The sequence below is a fragment of the Arvicanthis niloticus genome, chromosome 28 (genome assembly GCF_011762505.2).
Source record: "Arvicanthis niloticus isolate mArvNil1 chromosome 28, mArvNil1.pat.X, whole genome shotgun sequence".
Taxonomy (NCBI): Eukaryota; Metazoa; Chordata; class Mammalia; order Rodentia; family Muridae; genus Arvicanthis; species Arvicanthis niloticus.
In genome coordinates this window covers 16,830,191-16,842,227 of record NC_133436.1, presented here as the reverse complement: position 1 = coordinate 16,842,227, position 12,037 = coordinate 16,830,191, and the positions used below count along the sequence as shown (strand labels likewise).

Sequence of the window (12,037 nt, the reverse complement as noted above, 5' to 3'; positions counted from 1 at the left end):
ACATGGGAGCTTCAGACATTCAAATCTGAGAATCCAAATCAAGTCCTGCTTCTTGAGTCTGTGAACGCACCACACACAGCACACTCTGCTCTAGAGCACCGGTTCTCAGCCTTCCTAATGCTGTGACCCTGAAATACAGATCCTCATGTTGTGGTGACCCCTCAACCATAAAGTTATTTCATTGCTACTTCATAACTGTTTTTGTCTACTGTTAGAATTTAATATCTGATATGCAAACCACTCCCTTGGGGTCATGACCTACAGGCTGAGACCCTCTGCTCTAGACTGTAGAACATTAATGTTTAACTAGAAGATGAGGTATGTTACACAGAAACTAGTTTTTAAGGGGGACAGCTTCCTACTCCAGTCTTAATCCAAAAGTTACTTCCTTGTGATTACTTTGTCTCTTCAGCCACAGAATCCTACTTTTCTTGGCACTGTGAAGTCAGTGAGGGCAGAAGCCAGGGAGCTAATGGTAAACAAGCCCTCAGAGCGCAGGTTCCACCATTCACTGTTTACTGAAAACACAAGAATGCAAGTATCACCCTGCATGTAAGTGGAAGTCAGCCAGTTTCAGAATGCATAATGCAAAGGTAACCATGAATATGCAACTGTGCCATTGCTGCTGGGGACCTCAGCCTTCCTCCCTCCGTGCTCCAGAGAAGTGCCAAAAGAAAGAAAAGATGAAATTGATACAAAAGACCCAACCCTGGAAATGAGTGTTCCATATACAAGTGAAAGAAAGAATGGTTAAATGTGTAGCCCAGGCTGGCCTCGAACTCGTGATCCTCCCGCCTTTGCCTCCTTCAGCAAATCCTACCAGTGTGTGTCACCACAACCAGCTGAAGGGACTGATAAAAGGAAATGAAAAACAGTAAATGTTTACATTCAAAATAAGTAGGGTTTCTAGTCAGCCATCTTGATGCACACTCTAAATAGAAATGCAGAACCAAGTAACCTCTGGAAAATAGAAGATAAAAATAAAAAGATAAGACAAGAATCTCCAAAAACATAAAGTATAGCTACAATAGAAAAGCAAAGCAGAGAAGGAGAAACAACTCAGTGTGGGCCCGGGTTCCTTTATCCTTGGAGCACCCTGCCCTCACTGAGACAACCATAGTTAAAAAAGGTTCCGCGGTAAATTCGATGCAGCACATGAAGGAAATGAAGGGCAATGTTTCATGAGCCCTCAGCAGATGCAGAAAAAGGGGTCAAAACTCAGCACACTCTGATGGAAAGCATGTCCATACACCCACATACTCACAAGACATATAATGTAACACAGCTAACAGCATCGTTAACAAAGAGAAGCTGAGCCTAGGAGGGTGCCCACTCTCACAACCTGTACTTAATATGACACTAGAAGTCCTAGCTAGAGTAATTGGCCAAGAAAAAGAAATGAAATGCTCCCAGGCTGGGAATGAAGAGGTTAAGGGGTCCCTCCATCCATATGACATGGCAGTAACGTCAGAAAAGGCTGAAGAGCCAGCAAATTGAAATTAGGACTAAGAAGTTAAGTATAAAGTTGTAGAATTAAAAAATAACCAAACATTTGTTTAGAGTTGTTTGTCAGTCACTCGAGATTCCTTTGTTGTGAATTCTCCATTTAGTTTTGTATCCCCGGAGGGGCAGCGAAGGAGTCTGAGATGTAGAAGAAAAAGGAAGTGAGGGAGAGCAGGCTGGAGGCCTGAGAGAGACTGAGGGCCTGTTTCAGGCTAGAGAAGCAGAGGAAGCTATTCAGGCAATATTCAGGGCCACCTACTTTGATGAGCTGGATGACGTGTGCATGGGGGTGGGACTTCACTGGGTGGATACTGGTGTGGTATAAATTTCTCTCACTCTGGTTGCAGGCCGCAGCAAGCAGTTCATCAAGGTGAAGGCACCAACTTTATTCTCTCTTGCTTTACTCTGTTCCCAAGAGACTCTGAAGGCCCAGCTGCTGGTGAGTGAGATGAAGGGACTCCGGGGTGTAGAAGCCCTAAAAAAGTGTCCTCACTATTCAGTTTCTTGTCATTATCTCCAGACACCCTGGAGTGACATGGACCTTGGTCCCTGGGATCAAGCATCAGGGCCCTGGAGGGATTCCCTGAGACCAATAGGAAAAGGTGGACTAGGAACCTGCTTGGCAGGAGCAAGGAAAGTCCTGAATTCACAGCCTGGCTTTTCTTCTGGATTCTCTGAGCTGTGTCCTCTGTGTGCTGGGGGTGTGGGTGTGGGGGTGTTACTGTGGAATTCCCCATTCTCTCTTCAGCTCCAGTCACACCAAAGGCAGCAGGGGCTCAGGAAGGACCATGGCAAAGGGAGCAACCAGCAAGAGCAATCATTCCCTGAATCTGAGCCTTTTAATTCTGATGAGCTATCTGGGGGCCACGCTGTCAGATGGTGAGTTCTCAGGGTCTACATGGAGGGGGTTGGGTTACAAAACATGGACCTGGTTTAAGTCAGGAAGTTCACACCTGGGCTACCGGGAAGATGCTGGGCTTCTCTTTCTTTCCTTCAAGGACTAGGCACCTTGGCTCTCCCTGGCTCCACGCCGCCATCCAGCCTTCAGTGATTTGAGGAAGGAAGTCATGAAAAAGTTATGGCTGGGAGGGCATGGGAGGAGCTATGTGGATGAATAGCACAGGGGACAGAAAGGAGCATCTGGTGATACCCTCAGGACCACTGGGGTCTTCAGGGAGCCTAAACCAGTCACCAGACTGGGTATGCTACCCACTTTCTCACTTTTACTCCCCACCTACCCACACACCCTCTTTTTATCATTTCCTCTTTTTGTTTCAATGTTTTGTTTTAAGGCAAAGCTTCACACTACCACTCACGCTATAGAATCGGAAGCAATCCCTTGTCTCTCTTGGTGTACCAAATGCTGGGATTACAGGTGTGTGCCACCAGGCTCAGCTTCAATACCCATGTGACTCTTCAGTCGCTAGCCTGCTCAACTCCCTTCCCTGCCCATCTAGCCTTCCCCACTTTTCCATCCATTGGATGCCTTTTAGACCTTCATCTACCAGATGGCAATCTGTGCTTCTGCCTAAAGACACCTCATTTAGGGACTGAGACACCTTGTCCTCTGTGGAGGACCCTGGCAATGGTACTGGGTGGGGACCTATGGAAGCTTCTGCCCTTGGTCCCAGGCTCTACCTTCTGGCTAGATAGCATCAGACAATGGTGTTCATTAGGAAGGAGTGGCTTCTTTTGTTCTGTAAATGGCAGACACTAAATTTTTATTCAGCCTGGTGGGCTTCACTGTATCTCTAGTTCTACATTAAATACTCAATTCTGCATTTGGTGTGACAGCTGCAGAAGGCAACAAGCTGACGACTGAGTAGCAGATTTGTCCTCTAACCCAGATTAGGGTATTTCCCATGGACCAGGATTGGTACCCATCCCGTCAGAGTGTCTTCAAGAGTACATTGAGAGCTGCATCTTTCTCAGGTAGCAGTAGATTCTGTGCTGCCTGTGATTCTGGGTCAGCTAGAAATAATAGGAGGAAGTCCTGGGTTTAAGACCTCTTGATCTCTCCATGGCTGTTCAATGGATTTCTTGGATCCCATGGAACATAAAGGACTCTCCTTGAAGCCTGAGGTACTTGCCGAGGGAGAGGTGTCAACTTACTTGTGAACTGACCTCAGTCACTTTCTCTAGATGAGATAAGATTTACAACCATCTGGGGAACAGGAAATGCTCTGTCAGTCACGAGTCCTTGTCCCCTCCTGCTAGGGAGCTCTGAACACACAAATGACCTGGTGTTTCCCTGCAGCAATGTTTCACTTCTGGATACCTTGTTTGATTGTGATCTGTCCATCTAATACCCTGTTGGGAAACTGCTCACCTCATGATGCCTTCCTGAGTCCTGATGGGACTTCCAATAGCCCAAAACCAGATGCCACTCTGTCCCAGAGCCCATTAGCATTGCCAGGAGCCAGGCTGGCTTCTACCCAAGCAAGGTGATTCTCCAATTGTAAACTGTCATGAACTCCACCCAGGGCCATTTCCTAGGCTTGACTCCTCTAGCTGATAGGTTGTTCTGGGTCATAGAACACTATAGGGAGGTCCAGCCATGGTCTTTATGAGTGTTTTATCTCTGGCTGCTTTCAATCTACAAGAACAAGGATGAGCAGGTATAACTGAGACGGTCAGACCTGTAAAGATTTGAATCTTGACACAATTGCTGTATTAGTTATTTTCTATTGCTACGATAAAGCACCAGACCCAAAGTACCATATAGAAGGGAGGTGTGGGCTTATAGCTTCAAAGGTACGAGAGTCCATCAATATCACAGCAGGGAGTATGGCAGCACAAAGGCATGATGGCTGGAGCAGCAACCTAGAAGCTCACATCATAAACCTCAAGCAAGACCCAGAGATGGAGAAATGGGAATTGGATAGGGAATTCTAGCAGTTTGCTGATGACTAAATGTTCTGTGTCCAAAGCATGAGGAGAATGCCAAGTTTACACTGTCTGCTTCACAAGCATGAGAACCTGAGCTGATCCTGGCAACTCCTGTAAAAGGCTGGGCAAGGTGCTGAGTGCTTTCATTGTTAGTACCAGCAAGGTAGAGGCAACTGTGTACAACTTAAATGTCAGTGATCTCTCCCCCTCTATAGACCTCCACAGGCACTGCATGCACATGCTATACAGTTAGAAACACAGGCAAATACTGATACACATAAAGTAAAAATAAACAAGATCTGAGTCACTGGCAAACGTTTCTAGCCTACTTGGTGAGTCCCAAACATCTTAGAGACCTTGTCTAATCAGCATCACTGTGGCATTTTTGTAAGATGTTATAAAATGTTTTCCTTAGTACAATCTGGAGGTTACTGTGTAATAACTTCCTTCGAAGATGTTTGCCGTCATCGTTGTTGTCATCATCATCTTTTTTTTTTTTTTTTATTGGCGTAACTATTTGAAGTCAGGAATGCTTTCTTCAAGTCAACCTTCATTATTCACCTCTCCTCATTTAGCAAAACAACTAACTTCTAAGTGGATTTTCTTACAGACCACTAATGCATATTTCATCCTAATCCACCTAGGTGGCAAATTTGTGACATTGGTTCACAACCACAAAATTAGTCTTGGGTTTCAGAAGGCTCATGGTATTCCCTGCCAAATCTGCTGGTGGGGTGTATTCAATGAGAAGGAATCCCAGCCGCTCAAGGAGAAACTCAAGCCTTAGAGTGTTAGGATAGGGAAAGTAGGGTCGGGGAAACCACAGAGGTGGGTAGAAACAGGTAGCAGAGGCAGAGAGATGAAGGGAAGAGGAAGCTGGTTGAAGGGAACTGGAAAGGGGTCCCAACCTGTATTGCTCTACTTCACAGCTGAGGTTTTGGGGAGGGAGAAAGGAAAAGGGTTGATTTTTTTAAAAACATCTTTGTTGCATTTTTAACTTTAATTATATTGTATATTTCTAAAGGTTTCCTTTAATAAAATACTTTTAATTTCATATTTCAGTGACCACACAAACACAGGACACTAAATATGCACACACCTCATCAGGTCTTGCCAGATTCCTTGTACATTCTGTTTAACGGAATAGCTCCATGGTATTGTGTTCTCTTTAGCTGTTAGTGCAAGGCTGGGAGACCAGGGGCCATACACGTCCTGGAAAACAAGGATCTAAAGTAGGGGGGAGAGATTAGGGCTTCAAAAGTTCACAGATAGACAGAGATCTCTCCCTGAGAATGGATTATGTGTGTGGTTTAGCATGGCAGAAGCTGAGATCTGATGCCCAACAGTGTTGTGTGAAGGGGCCCAGTGGGAACACGATGAACACTGAGCTCACAGTTCCTTTTCACTGAACTCCTTTTCCATGCCAAGCTGCGCCATTTCTCCAGGAGCTCTCCTGAAGACCAGGATCCATGTTGGATTTACCATGTGTTCTATGATGCCTCCCTTTCCCCTGTGTATTCAGTTAGATTTTAATCCCCAGGAACATGGATGCTATCTCACATATTTTATACTTCACTATTTGATAATAGTCATTAGAAGTACTTGTAAGATAAATCTCCCTGGTGACATATGTGTGCTTGAAGCTGCCTACCTAACCTGTGCTAGGATCCAGAAACTGCTGGACCTCTAGATTAGACACTTCTCTTCCTGACCTTTTGTCCTTCAGAGAGATTCAGTGTTAGAAAACCATGACGCCTATGGACCCCTGCTCCCACTTTGGACTTCACCTGCATGTTTCTCTCACAGGTACAGACTCTCTAAGTTGCAACTTCACTGTCATGTATCGTGCCCCATCTGGACAGTGCTCAGTGAATGGAGAGCCTTTCCTTCTTTGTGGTGATAAAAGACAGGACTCACCTGTGTGTAAATTTGTAAAGGAGATAAATGCCACTGAGGCATGCATACTGTTTCCACGTAGCCTGGAAGACATTTTTTATCAGATGACGAACCTGGAATCAAAGCGATTCGAAACCGAGGGTAAGTGTGAGACAGAATGCAAAGATAGAGACTATAAATAAGAACGAGGAAGAACAGAGCTCACGTAGGAAGGGGGTTGTGGATGTATCTGCATTAAAGAGCTGACTATTGACCCAACTTGTAAATACATGGTACCCAATGTACAAAAAACAGCAAGCCAGGGAGAAGAGAATACAGATCCCTAAGTGTGCAGAGAAAGACTAGACAGTTGATGGGATATTGGTTCTATAAAAAAAAAAAAAGATGATGATTATTTTGTGTGTCATTTGCAGGTTACAACATACAGGCCACCATGCAATGTCAATATAATCAAGGAGAACTCATTGATGGACGCTGGACCTTCATCGTTGATGGACAGACTTTCTACTTTGATCTAAAAACCATGACCTGGGGAGACAATCATTCTGATCCCAGCAGGACCATGAAGCACTGGAAGGATAACAGTTCCCTAGGAAACGATCTCAGGAATCTCCACATGGGTCAATTCCGTAACTGCCCCTGGAGAGACATAACAAGTAAGTCGTTAGGTAGATTACCACAAGGGAACATCCACAGGGTGGGAAAGACATGGCAGTTCTCTGGAAAAGTCTGATGACTTCCCTATATAAATGTGAGCATATGTGGATAATGGAAAATTTGATAGACTGACTGATATCCTGGTGGTCTTCCTGTCCACAGAGCCAGAGATGACCGTGAGGATTTCTCTTTCCCATCTCTCCTCCCTGTTTCTCATTTGCTATTAACCAGTGGTCCAGGCTCTACATGGCCTGCTGGTGAGCCCCAAGTCTGTGTGCATCACTGTAAACCTCCAGCCCTTTCTTGCTCCATTATAACTGCCCTTTCGTCAGCTCCAACCTCACATTTGAAGCCTTTCCTGTGTTTCTCTGGCACAATTAAACACTGCCAATTATGCCAACATCCAGAAAGCTCTAACCACAGTAAATATGTCACATTGTTTGATGGTTCAGTAGATATTTGCTTTCTTTGATAGTGAAATAAACTCTGTAGGGGCATCTTACACAAACGTTCTATTCACCTTTCTATCCAGGGTCTGGGAAAATAATTATTACACATGAGTTGCTTGGGCTGCCCCTAGAGAGAAGTTGCTCCCAGAGGTGTGTTTTTAGCTTCATCCATATTTTTTTTTCTGATTTTTTTTAAAGGGTCAACAATAAAGGTCCCGGATACCACCCAGCCTACATCTGCCACCCAGATTCCATCTACTGGGAATAGCACCCAAGTCACATCTTCCACCCAGATTCTACTTACAGGGAACACCACCCAAACTACACTTAAGAAGACATGGAATATGCTTCTGGTGAAAGTACTTATACCAAGCTTAATCGTCCTTTCATTGCTTGCTATAACATGGATGGTTTTATCTTATATTTTAAAAAAAGGTAAGAAAAGGGCTGGGCCCTCACTCTTCTTCTTCTTGGTATATTATTCAGGTAAGGACATAGGAGAGGGCTCCCAATGGTCTAATCCAAGCCACTCTATCGCAGTGGCTCTCTGTCTACTAGAATGATGCCTCGGTTCAGTATTGAGCCCTCACTCCACAGTAATGTTGGAGATGATGATTGTTGGGCACAGGAGATTAGCAGGGTCTGCACAAGTCTGAAATCAGATGAGGGATGAAACAGGAAAGTCCTGAGGGGACAGAGAATCCAAGGATCCAAATAAGATACAAGGAAAATGGAAATGAGGTGATCCCTCCTCATATCCAACAAAAGGTTCTCCTAGGACTGTGATTAAAGTCTGTTTGCTTTCTGTGGATGACATGATCCAACACAATCATTCTTATAGCTAGGGCAAAGTATGTACATCAATAGCTCCCAACTTATGCCAGCCCTTAAGACATAAGGACCAGAATGACCAGACTAATCAAGGAGTTGTTATTGTGGGCCTGACCTGTAATCTCATCATTCAGGAGGCAGAGGCAGAAGGATCACCAAGTTCAAGGTCAGTCTAGGCTGCATAGTCACATCTTGTGCAAAGAACAAAGAAAACAACAAAATCCGTTTATTTAACTTGCTCACTCTATGTAGCCATAATTCAGTGCATGTGGAACTATGATTTCAATGTCACTGTCCTCTGAAGCCGGAGTCACCTTTGTCTATGCTGGTAAAGTGAGCGTAGTGCCCACTGCTGTCATTGTTAGCTTTTGGGATACACAGTCTAGAGTCAAAATACAGAATTGTGATGAAGAATGCCAATGTTTTATCTATTTTAATATGACCTAAAATTTTCCCTATAGTCATAGGCTGGTAATAGATTTACATGTAACATAGATGGCATCAGATATTTAAGTCAATATAATTATTTTTGAGTAACATGTTGCACAAAATTTTTTAATTCTAACTATATTTGGTCAGACATACAATTCCCATATGTGGAAAGGAGAGACAAGAGAATTACCACAAGAGTCCAAGCATGTAGTGGATTATATACTAAGCTAAAGACCAGCTTGGGGGGTAAAGTAAAGCTTTTTCCACAAGGAACGAAGATATGAAAATTAAAAAGGCCAGCAAAGACAGAAACACTGCTATATGTTGCTAGCCTTATATATTTTCTGAATTTTCAAGTTTCCTGTTTTTTTATTTTTTTATCTACAATCTTTATTTCAGTACACTTACAACTTTAGAAATATCTGAACTGTTATCAAACCAGAGCTTAGAGTGGCAGAAAGATCTAGAAGGAAAAATGAAAGGGAAAAGGATTGGGCAGCTGAGTTCCATGGTCTGTGATGTGGGGGAGTGTCTGGGAAAGGAAGTAGAGTGGGTGCTGCAGCTGATGCCCAGGAACACACTGTAATCCACAGCTCCTTTTGTCATAGGTGCTCCATGCTGCTCCTCTTCCTCTGTAGTCTGATCTGCAGTCCTCATCACCAGCTGTGTCGGGTGACTCTTGAACACTGCCTATGGCTTCTTCAGCAAACACAACAATGTATTTCTGGTGACATCTCTGAAATTTGTGCTGTTGACTTCAGACCAGTCTGGTGGAAACCTAGGAGACTGATGGCCAACATAGCCCCACACACCAGGGCATCAGAGTGCACTAGGATGTTGCTTTAGGCACTTTCTCCTGCTCTCTTCCTTTTGCTTTCTCTTAATGCCATTCTGTGTTCCAAGTACATATGATAACTATGTGGTATACAAAGTGTGATCTGAGAAATTATATAGTAATTAAGCCTAGAGTAAAAGGGCAAGGGGTTGGCCAGTAGTCAAAGGTAATTAGGACTATGTGGAAAATACAGCCTGTGAATTGGATGGAGCTGGTAAATGAAGACACACATGTGAGCACCTGTTTTCCTGGCATAGCTCACTCACTCAGATATTATAATTGTCTAGTGAGTAAACTGTCCTTTGGCAAAGAAATCAGAAATACGCAATGGTTTTAAACAAAAGAAATGTTGAAAGAAATTCAGCATTCTTACCAAACACTGGTCAACAGAGACTAAGCTTGCTCCACTGACCCAGTGCCTGTCTCACACCACAGTGTAACTGCACACTGTTCAGGGTAGATGGGAATGGTTGTTAGGAACAGGGGAGCCTTGCATCCATCCTCTCAGGAGCAGTGGGTTAGCAAAACTAAACAATGAAGCAGAAAAAGAAGCGAGCAAACCTCAGCTCACACATCTACGATTATTACTGTATATGACGAGTATATCGCTATACTATAGTACGGATTTATACTGCTCGAAGGAAAACCAAGAGAAATGTTAACATCTGTAAGAAACAGGAATAACAGACTAAGGAAAAGCTAAGTCCTCAAATGGTGCTGCCTCTAGGGACCACAGAGCCCAAGTACGAACACGGAACAGTAACAGACCTAGAATAGTTGGTACTGCCACGTCAGGAACTACCAGGGGGTATGGTATAGGCATAGAAATGTCACAAGAGCGACTGAAAATTATATATACGTTTTAGTAAGGAACAAGGGACAAAGAGACAGCTCGGTCATATAGTTCTTGCCCCCCACAAGCATGAGGACCTGAGTTTCCCCCCTCAGAACCTATGCACACTGTGGTGGCACATGCTTGTTATCCCAGTGCAGGGGACAGCAAGAGAGAAGTACATCTCTGGGACTTCTTCATTAGCCAGAGTAGTTGAATTGAAGAGTTTCAGTACAGATGGTCTCAAAACACAGTGGACATGGCATCCTGAGGAGTGACATCCAAAGGGAATGTGTAGTCTCCATATGTACGAGTGTATGAACGAGCATGCACACATGCGTATATACACACACGAAAGATAGACACTGTGGTCCCAAATACAGTTAGTGACATATCCAGAGGCAACATTCCTGAGAGGAAATGGCATTTCTAATACTAGTTGTGCGATATTACCTGGCCTTGTCCTCCAGGCCATTTTTATATTCGTATTTTAATAGATTTGAGGGGAACACCTCACATCTTGTTAGTTAATAGTTTTCATAGAACCATTGTTCAACTACTGGCCTTTGGTTCCAGGACTGGGTAGGATTTGCCTTCTAGTTGTGTGACTTAGCATGAGGAAGTGAGTGAGACTCTGAGCAGTAGATCCTGGTTATTAAGCGTGAATATTTTGATTATATTTTCAAGGGAGGGACTCTTTGGATCTGCATTGCTGCCCTGAAAGATCATGTTGTGGCTAAATGATGAAGAATCTACCTTGTGGAGGGGGCGGGCTCACTGCTGAGAATGGAATATTGAGAGCCCTGTCTGAAACTTTTGAGCTCTCATAGGGTCATAAGATCATAACAGTTAAAAAGGGATTGACGTACATTTAGGAGAGGGGAAAGACAGTTATTACACGAGGTTGGAGGCCAGACTCTGACCTCACTCAGAGGTGAAGTTGTGCTTGGGGCTGACAGAGGTGTTGGTGTAGATGGTAGTGATGGATAGCCCTGCACAATGCTATCTCCATCTTAGTGGCTTCTAATCTAAAGGATATAAATCACACTGGAGAATTAAGAGAGACCAGCCAAAGACACCACAGATTTAAAAAAAGGAATACATTATAAGCAGAAATAAAGAATTGTAAGCCACAGTGGTTAAAGGGGGAAACCACCATTTGGAATTTTCAGACAGGCAGGAAGTATAACAATAGTGATTGAGGCCAAGGAGAAATGATAGAAATGTAGAAGTAAGGGCTTCATAAACTGATGTAAGGACTCAGATTAATTCTGCTGTAATTTAGGCTTCTTGTTTTCCTGGAAGGTATAAAACCCTGAACACAGCAAACGTCCCCATATTTTGTGTCTTACAAAGAGGGTTTAGATGTACAACATTGTCAAGTCTTATATTGTCACTGGTTAATGTACTTTTTCACAGCTAGCTTCAAGACCCTGGTAACATTGCATGTATAATGCTGATATTTTCTTTTTTCTTCAAAAATTTAAAGTATTAATTTATGTGTTAAATTTGCTTGCATCTGATGAATTAAAAAAAATTGAACTAAGCTTGCATGTTCTCTTGGTTTCTTATTAGCCAATTTTAGTTAAACCCTTTGGGGGAGGGACATTATCATGTAAACAGTCCCACATAGCATGTATCTGTAGGTGGAAAGCAGGTCCATCAAATCAAATACTTAGGGTATAGATGTTCCAGCCCACCACACACAAACAC

The 12,037-nt window shown here is 43.5% G+C and overlaps 1 protein-coding gene across 1 annotated transcript; it reads left to right on the top strand.

Annotated features, from left to right (window-relative positions):
• The first annotated feature begins 1,849 nt into the window (after positions 1-1,849).
• On the top strand, positions 1,850-11,836 carry LOC143440129 (histocompatibility antigen 60b-like). Its single transcript, XM_076926801.1, has 5 exons — positions 1,850-1,942; positions 2,252-2,382; positions 6,199-6,429; positions 6,702-6,944; positions 7,593-11,836. Exons 2-5 carry the CDS (start codon positions 2,292-2,294, stop codon positions 7,955-7,957), a joined length of 930 nt encoding a protein of 309 aa, XP_076782916.1. The 5' UTR covers positions 1,850-1,942; positions 2,252-2,291; the 3' UTR covers positions 7,958-11,836.
• Positions 11,837-12,037: the final 201 nt, after the last annotated feature.